The following is a 16,280-nucleotide window of genomic DNA, read 5'->3' on the forward strand; positions in this document are numbered from 1 at the left end:
TAAACGACATGTGAAATATTTTATAGTAAATGGAGGAAAAATTGAAGAATTAGGGTTCAAACTCAAAACATCTGCTCTGATATCATGTTAGTCTCTATCCATCTATTCATCGATCTTTAGACGAAGCCTCTCTTTGGTTTGCCCATTGATCAAGTTGGAGCTCCCTTACTAATGTCTATTTGCCTTTTGATTGTTATTAAAGGGTTTTTGAGGAAAACTATAATTGGAAAAAAATGTCAAAAGCCTCTCTCTAAGTTTCTACTAAATTTGGAAGGACAACTATTGAAAGCTTTTCCACCCTGAGAGATATTAGCATCTAGCCATCTAGGGCCAGCATGCGACAGGCCTGGGCTTGATGTTTTAATCTGGTCTTAGGCTTAGGTCTCAAAATTTAAGTGGGCCAGGCTAGAAATTGCATATTGAGGCTTGATTTAATCATTAGGCCGGCTCAATTAAACCAAGCCCGGCCTATAAAACAATCAAATGAGCCTTGATTTACTTATGGGCAACTTGTTTTGATTGTCTAATTTGCGCACGTATTAGAAAGAAGCATTAGATTATTGGTTCCCTATGAGTGAAATACAAGCAAATCAACAACAAAAACCCAAAAAAATAATTGCATAATCAAATACAAGCAAAGTAATTGAGAAACCCAATTTAGACCGACTTCTAGCATCTCACTGCTTTGAAAGGAGACCTCAAAAGAAAAGGATGTAACAAAGCTGATAATGGCCTTTAATCGAGAGTGCTAACAAAAAAAGAAAAAAAGAAAAAACCCTTTAAACCTATCCAGCTACCAAGATATCTGAAAAATAAAATTATATATATATATATATTAGTCGAGGAACATCAATATTGGGCTATCCAGATTCCCTTCGGTTCAAATGAATTAGATAATTTAAATGGAGAGAAACCCGTTCCTTTAACAATAAAAGTAAAATTGTCATTTTACTTTTTTTTTTTTTGAACAATTTTGCCGCTCCTTTTAAAGAATTGGTCATTTGATCTGATTTTGTACCTTTTGACATGTCCACACAAGAGAGGGAGGGAGATTCGAACTAGTGACCATCGCTTCCTGAGACGTGGTTTTCAGACGATTGAAGTACGTCTCGGGACATCCAATTTTGTACCTACTCATCCATTATATTCTTAAAAAAAAAAAAACATACAATAAAGTGCTTGAGATCTCACAGCCTAATTTACGCATCAGAATGGCGTCCATTATTCTAGCTTAACTTTTCCAAGAAAAGCTTGAGATGCTCCTGTGAAGAACCACCGTCCTTCCCAGCCTGCACAGCCAAACTTTTCCATCTCTCGACATTCCTCCTTATCTCTTCCCCTTTCCCTCCACCTCCCATTATCATCTCCACGCACTTCTTCATCTCTTCCCTCTCCACGATCCCCTCTTCATTCACTCTCGCTTTAATTCCAGTCCCCCACACCTCCTCCACCAGCTTCGCATTTGTTGTCTGGTCCGAAAAATGCGGACATGCCACCACCGGCACTCCGGCCGCCATGCACTCCAATGTCGAGTTCCACCCGCAATGCGTCACGCAACACCCCACTGAATTGTGACAGAGCACCTCCACCTGCGAGCACCATGGCACTATTAACCCCTGTTCTTCTTCCTCCTCCGACTTGTTCTTTATCAGATCCTCTGCTTCTTCTCTTCCATTCTCCGTAGATCGGATAACCCACAAGAATGGACGGCCGCTCTCAACTAGCCCGTGCAAAATCTCATCCATTTGCTTCCTTTGCATCACAACCATGCTCCCAAAAGACACGTAAATGACAGAGTGAGTTGGCTTTGAGCTCAGCCATTGAAGATAGTCCTTAGAGCGCTCAAACAAGTCACATCCAAACGACGAATCGGGAATCAACGGTCCGATTGTTGTCAGATTCATATTATCGACGGTTTTGATTGCTTCTTCTTCCAGAGCATCAAAGGTGTTCAGAAGCACGCATGGGTTCGCATCTTTTTCCAGGGTCCGGATGTGTTCTTGAAAGGTGGGGGTGACTGAAGCGTGCGGACTGGTTGGTAAGAGAAACGAAGGAAGGTCGGTGGATGCAAAGGGTGGCAAACCCTGTAATTGTACAGAATTTGGAGGGTTAGAATTATAGATCTGATGCATACCGTTTCGGCCATTGAAGTAATGATGGTAGATGGCAAACGCTGCGGTGGATTGGATGCACAGAAAAGCGGAAGGTATGCCGATGTCACGCGCCACGTCGGCGGCCCATGGGAGGAGGAGGGTGTAGATTAAGAAGTTGACCCGATGCTGCTCGTCTGAGAGGCGTAGAATCAGGTTGGTGAGTGTTTGTGACCCGACCCGCTTGAACTCGGACATGATGTGGTTGGGGTCGTCGGTGGGCTTGATTCCGTCATCGAAGCCGTCGGAGAAAGACGCATAGGATAAGCCGTCGAGGGAAGGGAAGGCTTTTATTTGTCCGAGGCCGCGGACGGTGGTGGCGAAGGTGACACGTGCACCAGCGCGTATGAGGCGCTTGGCTAGTTCGAGGGTTGGGTTGATATGGCCTTGGGCAGCACGGGATATGAGAAGGAAGTGGCGGCTGTTCATGGCGGTTTCTGTCTCTTCTTTGGTTAGTGTTCAGTTGCTGATCATACAATTGGCAGTGGCTTTATTAGTGGATAAACGAGGCACTAATTTCTATTTTCTTTTTGACTTTAAAAATGATAGGAATCTTTTCTATAATTGATTGCATGAATTTCTAAGATTTTTTGAAATGTTAGGCACACATTAGTCAAATGTTACACCGTGACAAGTAACTTAGATTATGACAAATGATATGAGATAAACTTATCAATTATGAGTATTTTGTGAGATATAACATATCTGAATCACGACACTATATGAACGCGCTATATGGTATTTAGTAAACTCTTATATAATTGTTATACAATTATAATAATGTGACAGTAACAATTAACTATTAAATTTTTCTTATTATAAGTTCATATTGATCCAAAGACTAATTTTTTACTTTCAAATCATTATACTTCTTTAAGAGAACAGACAATCACAGCTTTTGCCAAAAAGATTTTTTTTTTACTTAAAAACTCTATTTCTCAAACACAGTTCCAAACAGGCTTGCACTGAGTCCAACTAAGCTCAAATGCCAACTCCTTCGTTCTTCCCTTGTGGTCTTATTATTAATCCAACTTAAATACGAAATTAAAATTGTATTAGACACTGTTTGTTTCGGCGTAAAATGATTTTAATGATCATATCTCAATTTGAGAAAAACTTTCTGACACGTATGCAAGGGTAGGTTGTTAATTTAATCTCTCTTTTCTTATGGTTTAGTATAATATATGTTGATCGTTCCTTTTTTTTTTTTTTGATATGTCCACACAAGAAAATGGAGATAATTCGAACTAGTGACTTTTGCTTTATTAGGCGTGATCCTAATCGATTAAGCTACCTCTTGGGGACATATGTTGATAGTACCTACTTGTTTATTTGAGCTTAGTGGAGAAATAGATTTATTACTTTTCAAAAGAGAGATGTTTTTAGCTAACCAAGTCCCATAATGGTAATTTTAAAATGAAGATACAAAGAAGACAAGAGTCTGTAATTAGTTTAAACTCTTGCCTAGTCAAACATGGCAGCCGCTTTGCAATAAATTAGAAGTGATATAATTTTTATATAAGACCAGGCATTTCTTAAGTAGGCTGTGCCTAAAGTGATACAAAGTAAAGGACAAGAAACTTCTTATTTATTTTTAGAAAATTATATTTACACCCTTCTAATTGTTATGAATCACTGTAATTGTTAACACTATAATTCTAACATCATACATATATTATATTAGAAATTTAATTTAATCTACAAATTATTGAACAAGTATACATTGAATCTTTTATAAATAAAACTATAAAATTGAGTATATATATATAACGAAAGAGTTAATTTAAATAACCCATGTTTACTGTTATGTATCATTATAATTGTTAATATTATAATTTATATGCACATATTATATTATAAAAAAAAAATGATGTACCAAAAAAAAAAAAAACGAAAATGAGTTAATTTACATTTGTTTGTCTTCATCTTGCATGACTACCTAATACTAAAACTCGTTTCAAAGTACATCACTTTACAATTTAGTTGGTTAAAGGAGTAGATGAAGCTACGAAGTATTGGGTAGTAAAAATTGATTCATCTTCGTTTGGTGGATTTTGAACAGTAATAATGTTGAATCTTTGACGTTGTCCTCCACATCCATCAATCAATGTAGCTCTTAGCCGAATAATAAATTCTTGCTATGAAGAAAGCCTTCCAAGGCTTTGTATATTAGTAATGCCCTCCTATTTACAGGAGAATAATAGTAATATAGATTTGATGAATCATGAAAATAAGGAGAAAAAAAGAAGGGAAACAACAATAAGATGGTTTAATGTTTTTTGGTTTAGCTTATATTTAACTTACATTCATGGTTATATTGAAGGAGATCCTACAGAAGTGTAAAGTATATTGCTTCTAGAGGGTTTGGAAAAAAAAATTGCATTTGTCTTAACAAATATATTTACAATGAATTTCATTTCTAGCTGTTAAAGAGTAGTACACAACACCAAACACATCAAACATCAAACCCAAAATTACCAAAACAAATTGCACTGAATAGAACATTGAAGCTTCAGTTTCTGAGTAGATATCATCAATGAGGCATTATAATTTACCATCTATAAGATGAAACTGATAATGAACATATATTGAAGGTTTATATGATTGAATGCTCATCAAACTTATCCCAATCTTAAAAACAACACCAGGCACTATTCAACACCACAAGGTCCTTTAACCATAATACATGATATAACATAATTAGTTCTCAATGAATATTCAAGCATGATGTTTTCAGATGGTTACGATACATAATACTACTATGAATTGGAAATCACATGCCAACATGATCTGATTTGCTCTGTACAAGTAACTTAAAAAATAGTGTGCAAGGGAATGACTCACCTATGACCAGTCAATTAACCCATCCTTAGTCTTCGGAATGGCATCCAAAGGAGAATCAACAGCTTAGCCAGAGCTTTGTATCTGTTAATTAAGAAATAATTTTAGGTTTTATAGAAGCATAAAGAGGTCTACAGTACAACTAAATGCAATGGCAGCATTTTACAAGGATGAACTGCAGTGTTAATAGCTAATGCCCTTCCATACAATAGACTCAAATCATACCTTGCACTACGGCATTTTATTCATATCTCTAATTATATATTAAAATGTTAGAACAATGTGTACAGAAAAAGACAACAGAAAACCAGTAAACAAGGCAGCAAGTAACACAATATCAAGTTTAAAATAAGCAACTGACCACTTGACAAACATGGATTATGTCAATACCTATCATGAGAAACAAAAGAGGGAGGGGATACCAAGAATAGCTAAAGTATAGATAACGTTTTATTTATTCAACTATGTAGAAGACATCAAGTTCAGATTAGAAAGCACAATTTATATTACCTTACGAAACACAAAATGTAATAAACATTTAACATTATTTAGAAGAAACTATTTTGATCCACAACGCATACCAAAGTAGTCACACATAACTGTTCACCTGCGCCTTCACAATATGAAGCTGTAACAATAGGACTTGAGACCCAAACAAATCCATGCTCTTGGAAAAATTTGTGCGTAGCAAAGGCCAATGCATTCCTTACCCTAGCAAACTACAACCAACATGCATCATTAAACAAGAAAAGAGAACAATGATCAAAGGCACTAAAGAAAAAATCAACCGGACATGTAAGCAATTGCAACTTAATACCAGACTATGGTAAGCAAGAAGCAGAACCATGATCTATATAGAATGTTCCAATGATGAACAACCATAAAAAAAAATTAAATGGCACATGACTTCAGCAAAAAAAGTCCCCATAATTTCCAGTTCCATGAAATACAAATCATCCCTGCACTATTTAATCAAACTTATCACCATTTTTCCTTGACCAGATGTAGAGTTTCATGGCAAGATAGAACACCTCAATCTGCTAAATCAACATGCCAAGGAGTGATAGGCATTTAAAGGGTCATGAGGAAATCATGGTATATAAATCCTTTACCATATAGTGATAAATGGACAAATATAGTACGTGGTGAAAAGAAAAGAAACTCAACAAACATCAGTAAAGCATCTACATAGCTTTACAACAACTACTTGACAAAATCCACAACCACGGTAAGCCATGAGTTCCTAAAAATTTATAATCCAATATCAACTTTCAGCAGTCCTCTGCATGTCCAAATCATCTAACTTGCTAGAAACTTTGTCAAATATCATGTTTATTTTTTATGTTTTCTGACGAATAACGTTTATTTCTATGTTTAACGTTTATAAAATTACTAACAATGTTTTATAATCAATTCCGCCAAAACATAAAGGTTTAAAAAAGATTGCACAGTGGGAAATTAAGCACATTAAAAAATTCCTTACATGTATTGTGAATAGCTTTCACCATTTCCATGCGATACTGCAGCAGCAACAAAGTCATTAACTCAGGCTTGAATACTGTAATAAAAAATTAATGTCATCCTTCATTGTAAAACAAAATGAAATTTTAAGTTTGCAGGCAAGCAGATACTCAAAATGCTAATAGCAAATTTAAAAGTTTTAATTATTATTACTTGAACCATTGGGGAATTATCATGGACTTCAAAGTAGAACCCACCCGGTGGAGGCTCATAATTCTCAAGGATTGCACCAGCAACGATCTGCACAATTTAAGAAGAAAACTAACAAAAATTCAGCAATAATGCAAATGCAATAAAGTAACAAGACTAAAATAACCAAATCCATAGTTTGAGGAATTATCTCCAGCATGATAATTCACTTTAGGGGAATTCTAAAACTGCCGAGTAAAATCCAGAACAGATGAATGAAGGCTTTTGGAACCTGCCAGACAACTTCAAGACTATTATCATTTTTGTGCTTAGCAATCTCGGTAATATATTCGACCATAGAAAAGTAATTCAAAACCAACCTATAAAATAGCAGAGATTGACCAATGCTTTAGGAAAGATATGCATATAGACGTTCTTTTAGTCATATGGCTATTGATTAATTATTACTTTCTATATATAAAAAGCTAAATATATTTTGAAATGACTTTCTATAAAAACCCAATTATCATCAGAACCTCTAGATCTATAACATATTAGACTAAATGATAATAAAAATAAATAAAAAAAAAACTTTTAGTATTCATTCATGTTCGCATTATTAAAAGTAGTAAATCACATACACTAATTCCACAACAGTTCACTTCCACACAATTCAACCATATACGATGATAAAATTCTCAACTTTGTCAAATTCCCATTAAAAATTCAAACAAAGAACAAACGGGTTGTATAAACTAACTGAAACATGTGAACTAAACATAAATTACAAGAAACTAAAAACCATAATAATTAGAAAAACAATAATTTGTAACTCCATATGACTTGTAGAATTTATGAACATTTATAATGCAGAATGCCAAGACCTAATTTTTTGATAAAGAAACACAAATTTAAATTGAAAAATAATCACAATGCAAGAGATTTGATTTGTGCATATATTGTCATTTACTGGCTCCTTATTAATTCCAATACCCGCTCATATTCATTGAGCGGTAAGACAATCCACTACAAAGAATGGTAAAAGAAAAACAATCAAACAGTTCCAAGTATCTTCTTTTTCTTTTTTCTTTTTTTTGGTTGGTAGTTCCACGTGCGGTAACAACATGAAAAGGAAGAAGCACTAAACGTTTATCCTACCACAGACATGCAAACAGTAAAAACGAAAAGAAAACAAAGGAAGAAAGAAAAGACAAGAAGGAATAATTATTAAAGAAAAACAACGCATGCTCTAACAATTACCAGAAGTCGAAGCAGCATCGCCTCTGTCGGTGATCTCATAATCCCCTGCTTTCCAAAACTGCTTGCAATCACATAAATTTACTCAAAAAAAAAAAAAGTATGGAAAATCTCAGCTATAAGAACCGATTCGAAGCAAAAATTTAAACTTCAATGGAAATCCCCCCTAAATTAAAATCCCAAATCAGACCAATTAAAAGAGAAAAATTCTTACTTTGTCTCCTACGGAAGGGCACCCATAGCCATCAACAGCCCAAACCCGAAAACTCGATCTCTCGGACTCGTCTTCTCTCTCTGTTTCTCTCCGCTCGCAGTTATAATAGCTTATTTGAGACTGAAACGGTTAATAAGAAACGGTATTGGTAGAAGAAATCGTCATTCGGTTTGGGTGTTAGAGAATGAGAAAATTGAGAGGAATTTTGAGAGAAAATTTGAGAGAAAATTTTCAAGATAGCAAATCCATTTTTTTGTTCTTTTTCTGTCGAAGAAGTGTGAAGAAAAAAAGAGTGAGGTATTGAGTTTCGTAGATTAAGGGAAATTTGGGAAAAAGAGATCGAAAGAGATAAGAGAAATGAGGACAAACCGAATTTTTTGCTGGAAATCCAGCTAATAGACTGATAGAGTTGGTAGAACCAATAACCGCTAGGCGGTTATAGCGATTAGACGGTTAGTAATGCGGTTAGACGATTAGGCGGTTGACGGTTATAGCGGTTAGCGAACGATTTTTAACCGTCCGCTTTTGCACCCCTATCAACTGCCACCCCTGTGATAGAGTTGGTAGATTCATTTCATCACCCAAACAAAATATTGTCCAATGCGGCATGACAAAATTACACGTGATTCCTTCTTTCTTTTTTTTTTTTTTTTAAGTACGTGATTCCTCGTTAAGTCATCGAGAGTCTCGACGAACAATTGAAGGGCTAAAGGGAATTTCAATATCGAACAAAATTCATTGTTTTGTGTTGCGCATTGGCTCTTTTTATGTATAAAGATAAAAAAAATAAGTTGTATTTTTGATACATTTTGATAGTTTAGTGTGCTATTTTAGTATTTTTTTAAACAATATTGTAATTCACAAACGCCTGTTAGGTTGGGTTTTTTATTTTTAATTTATTTATATTTTTCCCGGTTTATTAACCATTTACTTGTGATTGCCAACAATAGAACATTCACCGATTAAAAAACAAAAAAAAGGGTACATTAACCTACGTACGCACTCACTTACATTTGACATTTTGTCCTAACAATATAATAATTAGATTTAATCTTTTCACTAGCTTGCAAGCAAAGTAAAACATAAAATTCTAATCTTTTCACGAGAAACTACAAATCAAAGATTCGAAGGTGGCTCCTCCAAATCGTCACCACAAACGTTATGAGTAGTGATATTTGGCCCACCGGCGTGCTTGAACAGTAAGTACGTCGGTAATAAAATATTATTTTTTTACTGTTCAAATATTAATAATATTTTAACACTATCGTACTTACTATTCAAGCATGCCGGTGGGCCAAATATCACTACTCATCGTATATACCATCGAACTGATCCAATCTTCTATTTAAGTCCACACACATTGGACTCCTACAACATCAGATCGCCAAGCTTAGCCATCCATCATGGTGCATCCTCAAGTCATCCTCGTAACATTTCCCGCGCAAGGCCATATCAATCCTTCCCTCCAATTCGCCAAGCGTCTCCTTCTCTTGGGAGCACGTGTCACCTTCGTCACCACCGTCTTTGCCCACCGTTGCATCACCAAGACCCCTACTCCTGACGGATTGTCCTTCGCCACCTTCTCTGACGGCTACGACGACGGGGTTCCACCCGATTTTGACATGGACCACTACACGTCCGAGCTCAAGCGCTGCGGCTCCGAAGCTCTTACCGATCTTATTCTTTCCACCGCAAACGACGGCCGATGTTTCACGTGCTTAGTTTGCACAACATTCATCCCCTGGGCCGCCGACGTTGCTCGTGAATTTCACCTTCCATCAACGCTTCTTTGGATTCAACCTGCCACGGTTTTCAACATATACTACTACTACTTCAATGGTTACGGTGATGTCATCAGGAACAACAACAATGACCCCTCATGCTCAATAAAATTACCGGGGCTGCCATTGCTCGCTAGCCGTGACCTTCCGTCCTTTTTGCTTGCTCCAAATATGTATGCTTTGACAGTCCCAGCATTGCAAGAGCAATTTGAAGCACTTGAAAGGCAAGACAATCCCAGAATACTAGTGAATACTTTCGATGCATTAGAGGCCGAGACCTTAAGAGCGATCAAAGGATATAATTTGATTGCAGTTGGACCGTTGATTCCATCTGCTTTTTTGGATGGAAGAGATCCATCCGACACTTCTTTTGGGGGGGATCTTTTCCAAACCTCCAAGGACTACATCGAATGGCTCAACTCCAAGCCCAAATCATCCGTTATTTACGTGTCGTTTGGGAGCTTGACGGTGTTAACAAAGCAACAAAAGGAGGAGATTGCAAGCGCATTATTGGAATCCGGCCGCCCCTTCTTGTGGGTCATAAGAGCTAAGGAAAATGAAGAAGAGAAGGAAGAAGATAAATTGAGCTATAAGGAGGAATTGGAAGAAAAGGGAATGATCGTGTCGTGGTGTTCTCAGGTGGAGGTTTTGTCGCACCCCTCGTTGGGATGCTTTGTGACGCATTGTGGGTGGAATTCAACTTTGGAGAGTTTGGTTTCTGAGGTGCCTGTCGTGGCGTTTCCCCAGTGGTCGGATCAAGGGACAAATGCAAAGCTGATCGAAGACGTGTGGAAGACGGGAGTGAGGGTGACTGCAAATGAGGATGGAATTGTTGAAGCTGATGAGATCAAGAGGTGCTTGGAATTGGTTATTGGAGTTGGAGATCGGAAAGGGGAAGAAATGAGAAGGAATGCTAAGAAATGGAAGGATTTGGCTAGGAAGGCTTCCAAGGAAGGTGGCTCTTCCTATGAGAATCTTAAATCTTTTGTGGATGAGATTGGAGAAGGACTGAAAACATTTGCTTAAGGCTTGAAGCCTTGAAGGGTTTTGTTCCTTCTTTATTTTTTGTTTTGTTTTTTTCTTTGTTCTGTTTACATACACAAGTATTATTATATTCTGTAGCATGGTTACGTATCATATGACGATGTCACTCTTCAATTTCTATATTACAAACTATTCAAAATGTTATTAACTAGAACTAGGGGTGGAACTAGCATTTGGAGTTTTGGAGGTAAAATTAAAAAATTTAGGGGTAAACAGAGTTTGGAGGGCAAAATTAAAAAATTTAAGAGTAAAATTTTAATTTTTAAAAATCTGACGGATGGGCTCATATTAACTAAAATTAAAATTCCAGGGGCTCAAATTGAGTGATTTTGAAGTTTTGGGAGGCTTGTCAAATTGCGTGATAGTTCAAAGGTTTAAAGTAAAGCTACCCATTTCTTTTTTTCTTTTTGACTTGAAAAATGATAGAAATATTTTCTATAATTGATTGCATAAATTTCTACGCACATATGACTAATGTATCCCTACATCGTGAGAAAAAACTTTGATTATGACAAATGATATGAGATAAACTTATCGATTATGAGTATTTTGTGGGATATAACATATCTGAAATATGACACTAAATGAACATGAGATATGTTATTTAATAGACTCTTATACAACTGTTATACAATTATAATGATGTGACAGTAAAAATTAACTATTAAATTTTTCTTATTATAAGCTCATATAAATCCAAAAGGTTAATTTTTACTTTCAAATCGTTATATTTCTTTAAGAGAACAAATTTTACCTTGTCCAATTGAGGTCATATCTGTCTACTTGTTTGGTCAGAAAGTCAATAATTATCTTATAATCAGCTACTTTTTTTATTAGTATTGTAAAACGCTATGCCAACTCTAAATATGTGTTTATCACAATTTATCGCAATAAAGCAGGTAGACACGAATATTTTTGTGGTGAAGAGGAAACTTTTTAGAAATCGATCTAAAAGTAAAATCTCTATGAGGCAGTCAAACTCCGAAAATCACTATTAAAAGATATTCGGAGATTATAGACACTAGGAATACTTACAAACCGATATAAGACCTTAACTTTGTAAGATCGACAAGCCTACAACTATATATATATATATATATAATCCTTAAACATAATCCTTAGATTTGGCCCTATTAATAAAATTTGATGTGGAGGGCGTGCCACAACCTTCTCACAACAAAAGATAAGCTGCTCAAGCGTAAAGTAGCTAGTAACAGACCCTTCATGTCCCATGTGTACTCTTGAAGCTGAAACTATTTAATTATCACATACTACTGTGGGATTGCTCCTCTGTGAGAGATGTGTGGGGATCGAGTGAGAGATCCATTCAGAAATTTTGTCACCTTAATTGGACCGGACTTTCTTCATGTGGCTGAGGACGTCCTAATAAATCACGTACGGCTAGGAGACTCTCACTACGTTCATACGTACAGCCAGGAAGACATGGTTCCGGAGGAATGCTTTTGTCCACGATGCAGTACTAGTGTTTGCTCACCCTGATAGCATAGTGAGGCTACGGAAGAATTCAGAAGGGCCCAGGAGTTATCTTCTTCATGTCAACCGACCGAAATGCAAATGCTACTGCTCTTGGTTTAGCTAAGGGGGCATCAAAACTAGTTGTAGATAGGGATTGGATGGGGAAAACCCCCCTAACTGTATCTGTGATATTAATTAATGAGATGGAAAAAATTCCTCCATCCCATGAATGATTAATGAAAGTCACAATATTATTTCAACAAATGACAATATAATAATTAGCTTTAATCTTTCCAGTAGCTTGCAAGCAAAGCAAAACGTAAAATTCTAAGAGAAATGCTAAAGGCCCAACTTTTTTACCCAACAAAAGTCTAACTTTTACCCTTTATTTTTTTTCTAAAAAAAACAAAATGAAAAATGGAAAAAATGTCTGAAGCAACCCTATCTATTTTTTTGCCTTTCTTTTATTTAATATTTTTTTAAAAATGAAAAATAGTATTTTTCTTCATAATAATGACATTTTCTTAAAAAAATGACATTATTATGAAAAAAATACCAATTTTCATTTTTAAAAAAATACCAAATAAAAGAAAGACAAAAAATAGATAGGGTTGCTTCAAACATTTTTTTCATTTTTTATTTTATTTTATTTTTTAAAAATAAATAAGGTAAAAGTTGGACTTTTGTTGGGTAAAAAAGTTGGGTCTCTATCATTCCTCAAATTCTAAACATATTGGTCCGGCCACTACTTTTGTCCGTTTGACATTTGTTGATTACTACCGGGTTATAGGGAGCAGCATTTTCTTGCATGTTTCAATAGATTATGATTTCATGAGCTAGACCAATATATTACAGGGTAGAAATTTCCTTCTAATTGGTCCGGAGGAAATATCCTTTAACCCATAAATAGTGTCAAGTGTCTATAAACATTTAAAAGATACATTAAATTTAATGAGATTAAGAATTTAATATGCATTTTAAATATTTATAGAAACTTAACACTATTTTATATGAGTTGGAGGATATTTCTTTCGTACTGATTTTAAAGAAATTTTTATCCTATATTATATAAGCATTATTATAAATATATGTATACAAATTAAACACTTCATCAATCACATTAACAATGATAATTTCAAGATGAGATGTTAATCTACACCAATAGATTATTATAATAAATCACATTCACCAACTATTTTTACATTATTATGGATAATAAAGCTATAATTTTTTGGTTTTAACACGGCAAGAAGTGACCGGTGATAGGATACGAAATGATCATATTAATTGAACATGATTCCTGCAATATATATATAGATTATTATAATAAATCACATTCACCAACTATTTTTACATTATTATGAATAATAAAGCTATAATTTTTTGGTTTTAACACGGCAAGAAGTGACCGGTGATAAGATACGAAATGATCATATTAATTGAAGATGATTCCTACAATATATATATATATATATATAGATTATTATAATAAATCACACTCACAACTACTTTTACATTATTATGGATAATAAAGCTATAATTTTTTGGTTTTAACACGACAAGAAGTGACCCGTGATAAGATACGAAATGATCATATTAATTGAACATGATTCCTACAATATATATATATATATACACACCAATAGATTATTATAATAAATCACATTCACCAACTATTTTTACATTATTATTAATAATAAAGCTATAATTTTTTGGTTTTAACACGACAAGAAGTGACTAGTGATAAGATACGAAATGATCATATTAATTGCACATGATTCCTACAAAATATATACATCATTATCATCGTTGATATATATTTATCAGCAATGACATATGTTGATGTGGATATGAGTTTTTTTTTTTTTTTTTTAAATAGCTATTAAAAATAAATAAATATAACATTAACTATGACATTATGGTCAATTCAGGGATTGAGCCAGCTTTAAATTTAGGAAGGGACTAAGAATCAAAATTTTTTTGGGAGGGACCGATTGACAAAAAAAAAAACCTTAAATTTTTTTTTTTCTTGTAATTTGGGGGAACTAGGGCGGTAGGACCACTCCCTATCCCCTAAATCCGTCCTTGATGGTCATCACTAATAATCATAAGTATGCTAATAAGACCATCCATGCAAGTTTGACCCATTAATTCGTCATACGAACGAGAAATTACAAATAAAAGATTCAAAAGCTCCTCCTCCAAATCGTCACCACAAACGTCATACGATCCAATCTTCAATTTAAGTCCACCACATTGGATTCCTACCACACCAGATCGCCAAGCTTAGCCATCCATCATGGTGCATCCTCACGTCCTCCTCGTAACATTTCCCGCACAAGGCCATATCAATCCTTCCCTCCAATTCGCCAAGTGTCTCCTTCATTTGTGAGCACGTGTCACCTTCGCCACCACCGTCTTCGTCCACCGTCGCATGAACAAGACCCCTCCTCTTGATGGATTGTCTTTCGCCACCTTCTCCGACGGGTTTCAACCCGATTTTGACATGGACCAGTACTACTGCATGTCCGAGCTCAAGCGCCGCAGCTCCCAAGCTCTCACCGATCTTATTCTTTCCACCGCAAACAAGGGCCGTAGTTTCACGTGCTTAGTTTGCACAAAGCTCATCCCCTGGGCAGCCGACATAGCTCGAGAACTTCACCTTCCATTGGCGCTTCTTTGGATTCAACCCGCCACAGTTTTCAACATATACTACTACTACTTCAATGGTTACGGTGATGTCATCACAAACAACAGCAATGACCCCTCATGTTCGATACAATTACCGGGGCTGCCATTGCTCACTTGCCGTGACCTTCCCTCCTTTTTGCTTGCTTCAAATATGTATGCTTTTGCAAGCCCCAACATTGCAAAAGCAATTTGAAGCACTTGAAAGGCAAGACAATCCCAGAATACTAGTGAATACTTTTGATGCACTAGAGGCCGAGGCCTTAAGAGTGATCAAAGAATATAATTTGATTGTGGTTCGACCGTTGATTCCATCTACTTTTTTGGATGGAAGAGATCCATCCGATACTTCTTTTGTGGGGGGATCTTTTCCAAAGCTCCAAGGACTACATCGAATGGCTCGATTCCAGGCCTGAATCATCCATTATTTACGTGTCGTTCGGGAGCTTGGTGGTGTTAACAAAGCAATGAAACGAGGAGATTGCACGCGGATTGTTGGATTTACTGCCCCTTCTTATGGGTCATAAGAGCTAAGGAAAATGAAGAAGAGAAGGAAGAAGATAAATTGAGATGTACGGAGGCCAGGAATTGGAAGAAAATGGAATGATAGTGCCATGGTGTTCTTAGGTGGAGGTTTTGTTGCACCCCTCGTTGGGATGTTTTGTGACACATTGTGGGTGGGATTCAACTTCGGAGAGTTTGGTTTCTGGGGTGCCTGTCGTGGCGTTCCCCATGTGGTCGGATCAAGGGACAAATGCGAAGTTGATCGAACACGCGTGGAAGACAGGAGTGAGGGTGACTGCAAATGAGGATGGGATTGTGGAAGGTGATGAGATCAAGAGGTGCTTGGAATTGGTTATTAGAATTAGAGATCAGAAAGGGGAAGAAATGAGAAGGAATGCTACGAAATGGAAGGATTTGGCTAGGGAAGCTTCCAAGGAAGGTGGCTCTTCGTATAAGAATCTTAAATCTTTTGTGGATGAGATTGGAGGACTGAAAACATTTGCTAATTAAGGCTTGAATCCTTGAAGGGTTTTGTTCCTTCTTTATTTTATTTTATTTATTTATTTATTTATATTTCCTTTGGTCTGTTTACATACACAAGTAATATTATATTTTGTAGCATATATGGTGAGGTAACATATATATGACGATCGATGTCACTTTTCAATTTCCATA

General features: G+C 35.9%; 2 protein-coding genes, 1 long non-coding RNA gene and 1 pseudogene across 7 annotated transcripts; 2 read left to right on the plus strand and 2 right to left on the minus strand.

Annotated features, from left to right (window-relative positions):
* Nucleotides 1–963: 963 nt before the first annotated feature.
* LOC132178825 (UDP-glycosyltransferase 75C1-like) lies at nt 964–2,783 on the minus strand. Its single transcript, XM_059591380.1, has one exon. It carries the CDS (start codon nt 2,577–2,579, stop codon nt 1,227–1,229), a length of 1,353 nt encoding a protein of 450 aa, XP_059447363.1. The 5' UTR covers nt 2,580–2,783; the 3' UTR covers nt 964–1,226.
* Nucleotides 2,784–4,033: 1,250 nt separating this feature from the next.
* On the minus strand, nt 4,034–8,540 carry LOC132179163 (uncharacterized). Of its 5 annotated transcripts, XR_009439890.1 has the most exons (8): nt 8,482–8,540; nt 8,113–8,232; nt 7,902–7,959; nt 6,666–6,752; nt 6,475–6,549; nt 5,573–5,710; nt 4,995–5,075; nt 4,034–4,333 (listed from the first exon to the last, which is right to left on the minus strand). It is a non-coding gene; the product is annotated as an uncharacterized LOC132179163 (long non-coding RNA). The 5 variants fall into 5 exon arrangements; XR_009439889.1 differs by lacking the exon at nt 8,482–8,540 and having other exon boundaries at nt 6,475–6,511; nt 8,113–8,469; XR_009439892.1 differs by lacking the exon at nt 8,482–8,540 and having other exon boundaries at nt 5,592–5,710; nt 8,113–8,469.
* A 975-nt stretch (nt 8,541–9,515) lies between these two features.
* On the plus strand, nt 9,516–10,919 carry LOC132178374 (phloretin 4'-O-glucosyltransferase-like). Its single transcript, XM_059590817.1, has one exon. It carries the CDS (start codon nt 9,516–9,518, stop codon nt 10,917–10,919), a length of 1,404 nt encoding a protein of 467 aa, XP_059446800.1.
* A 3,793-nt stretch (nt 10,920–14,712) lies between these two features.
* On the plus strand, nt 14,713–16,115 carry LOC132179817 (phloretin 4'-O-glucosyltransferase-like; annotated as a pseudogene).
* The last annotated feature ends 165 nt before the right edge of the window (nt 16,116–16,280 follow it).

Source organism: Corylus avellana, chromosome ca4, assembly GCF_901000735.1.
Source record: "Corylus avellana chromosome ca4, CavTom2PMs-1.0".
NCBI lineage: Eukaryota > Viridiplantae > Streptophyta > Magnoliopsida > Fagales > Betulaceae > Corylus > Corylus avellana.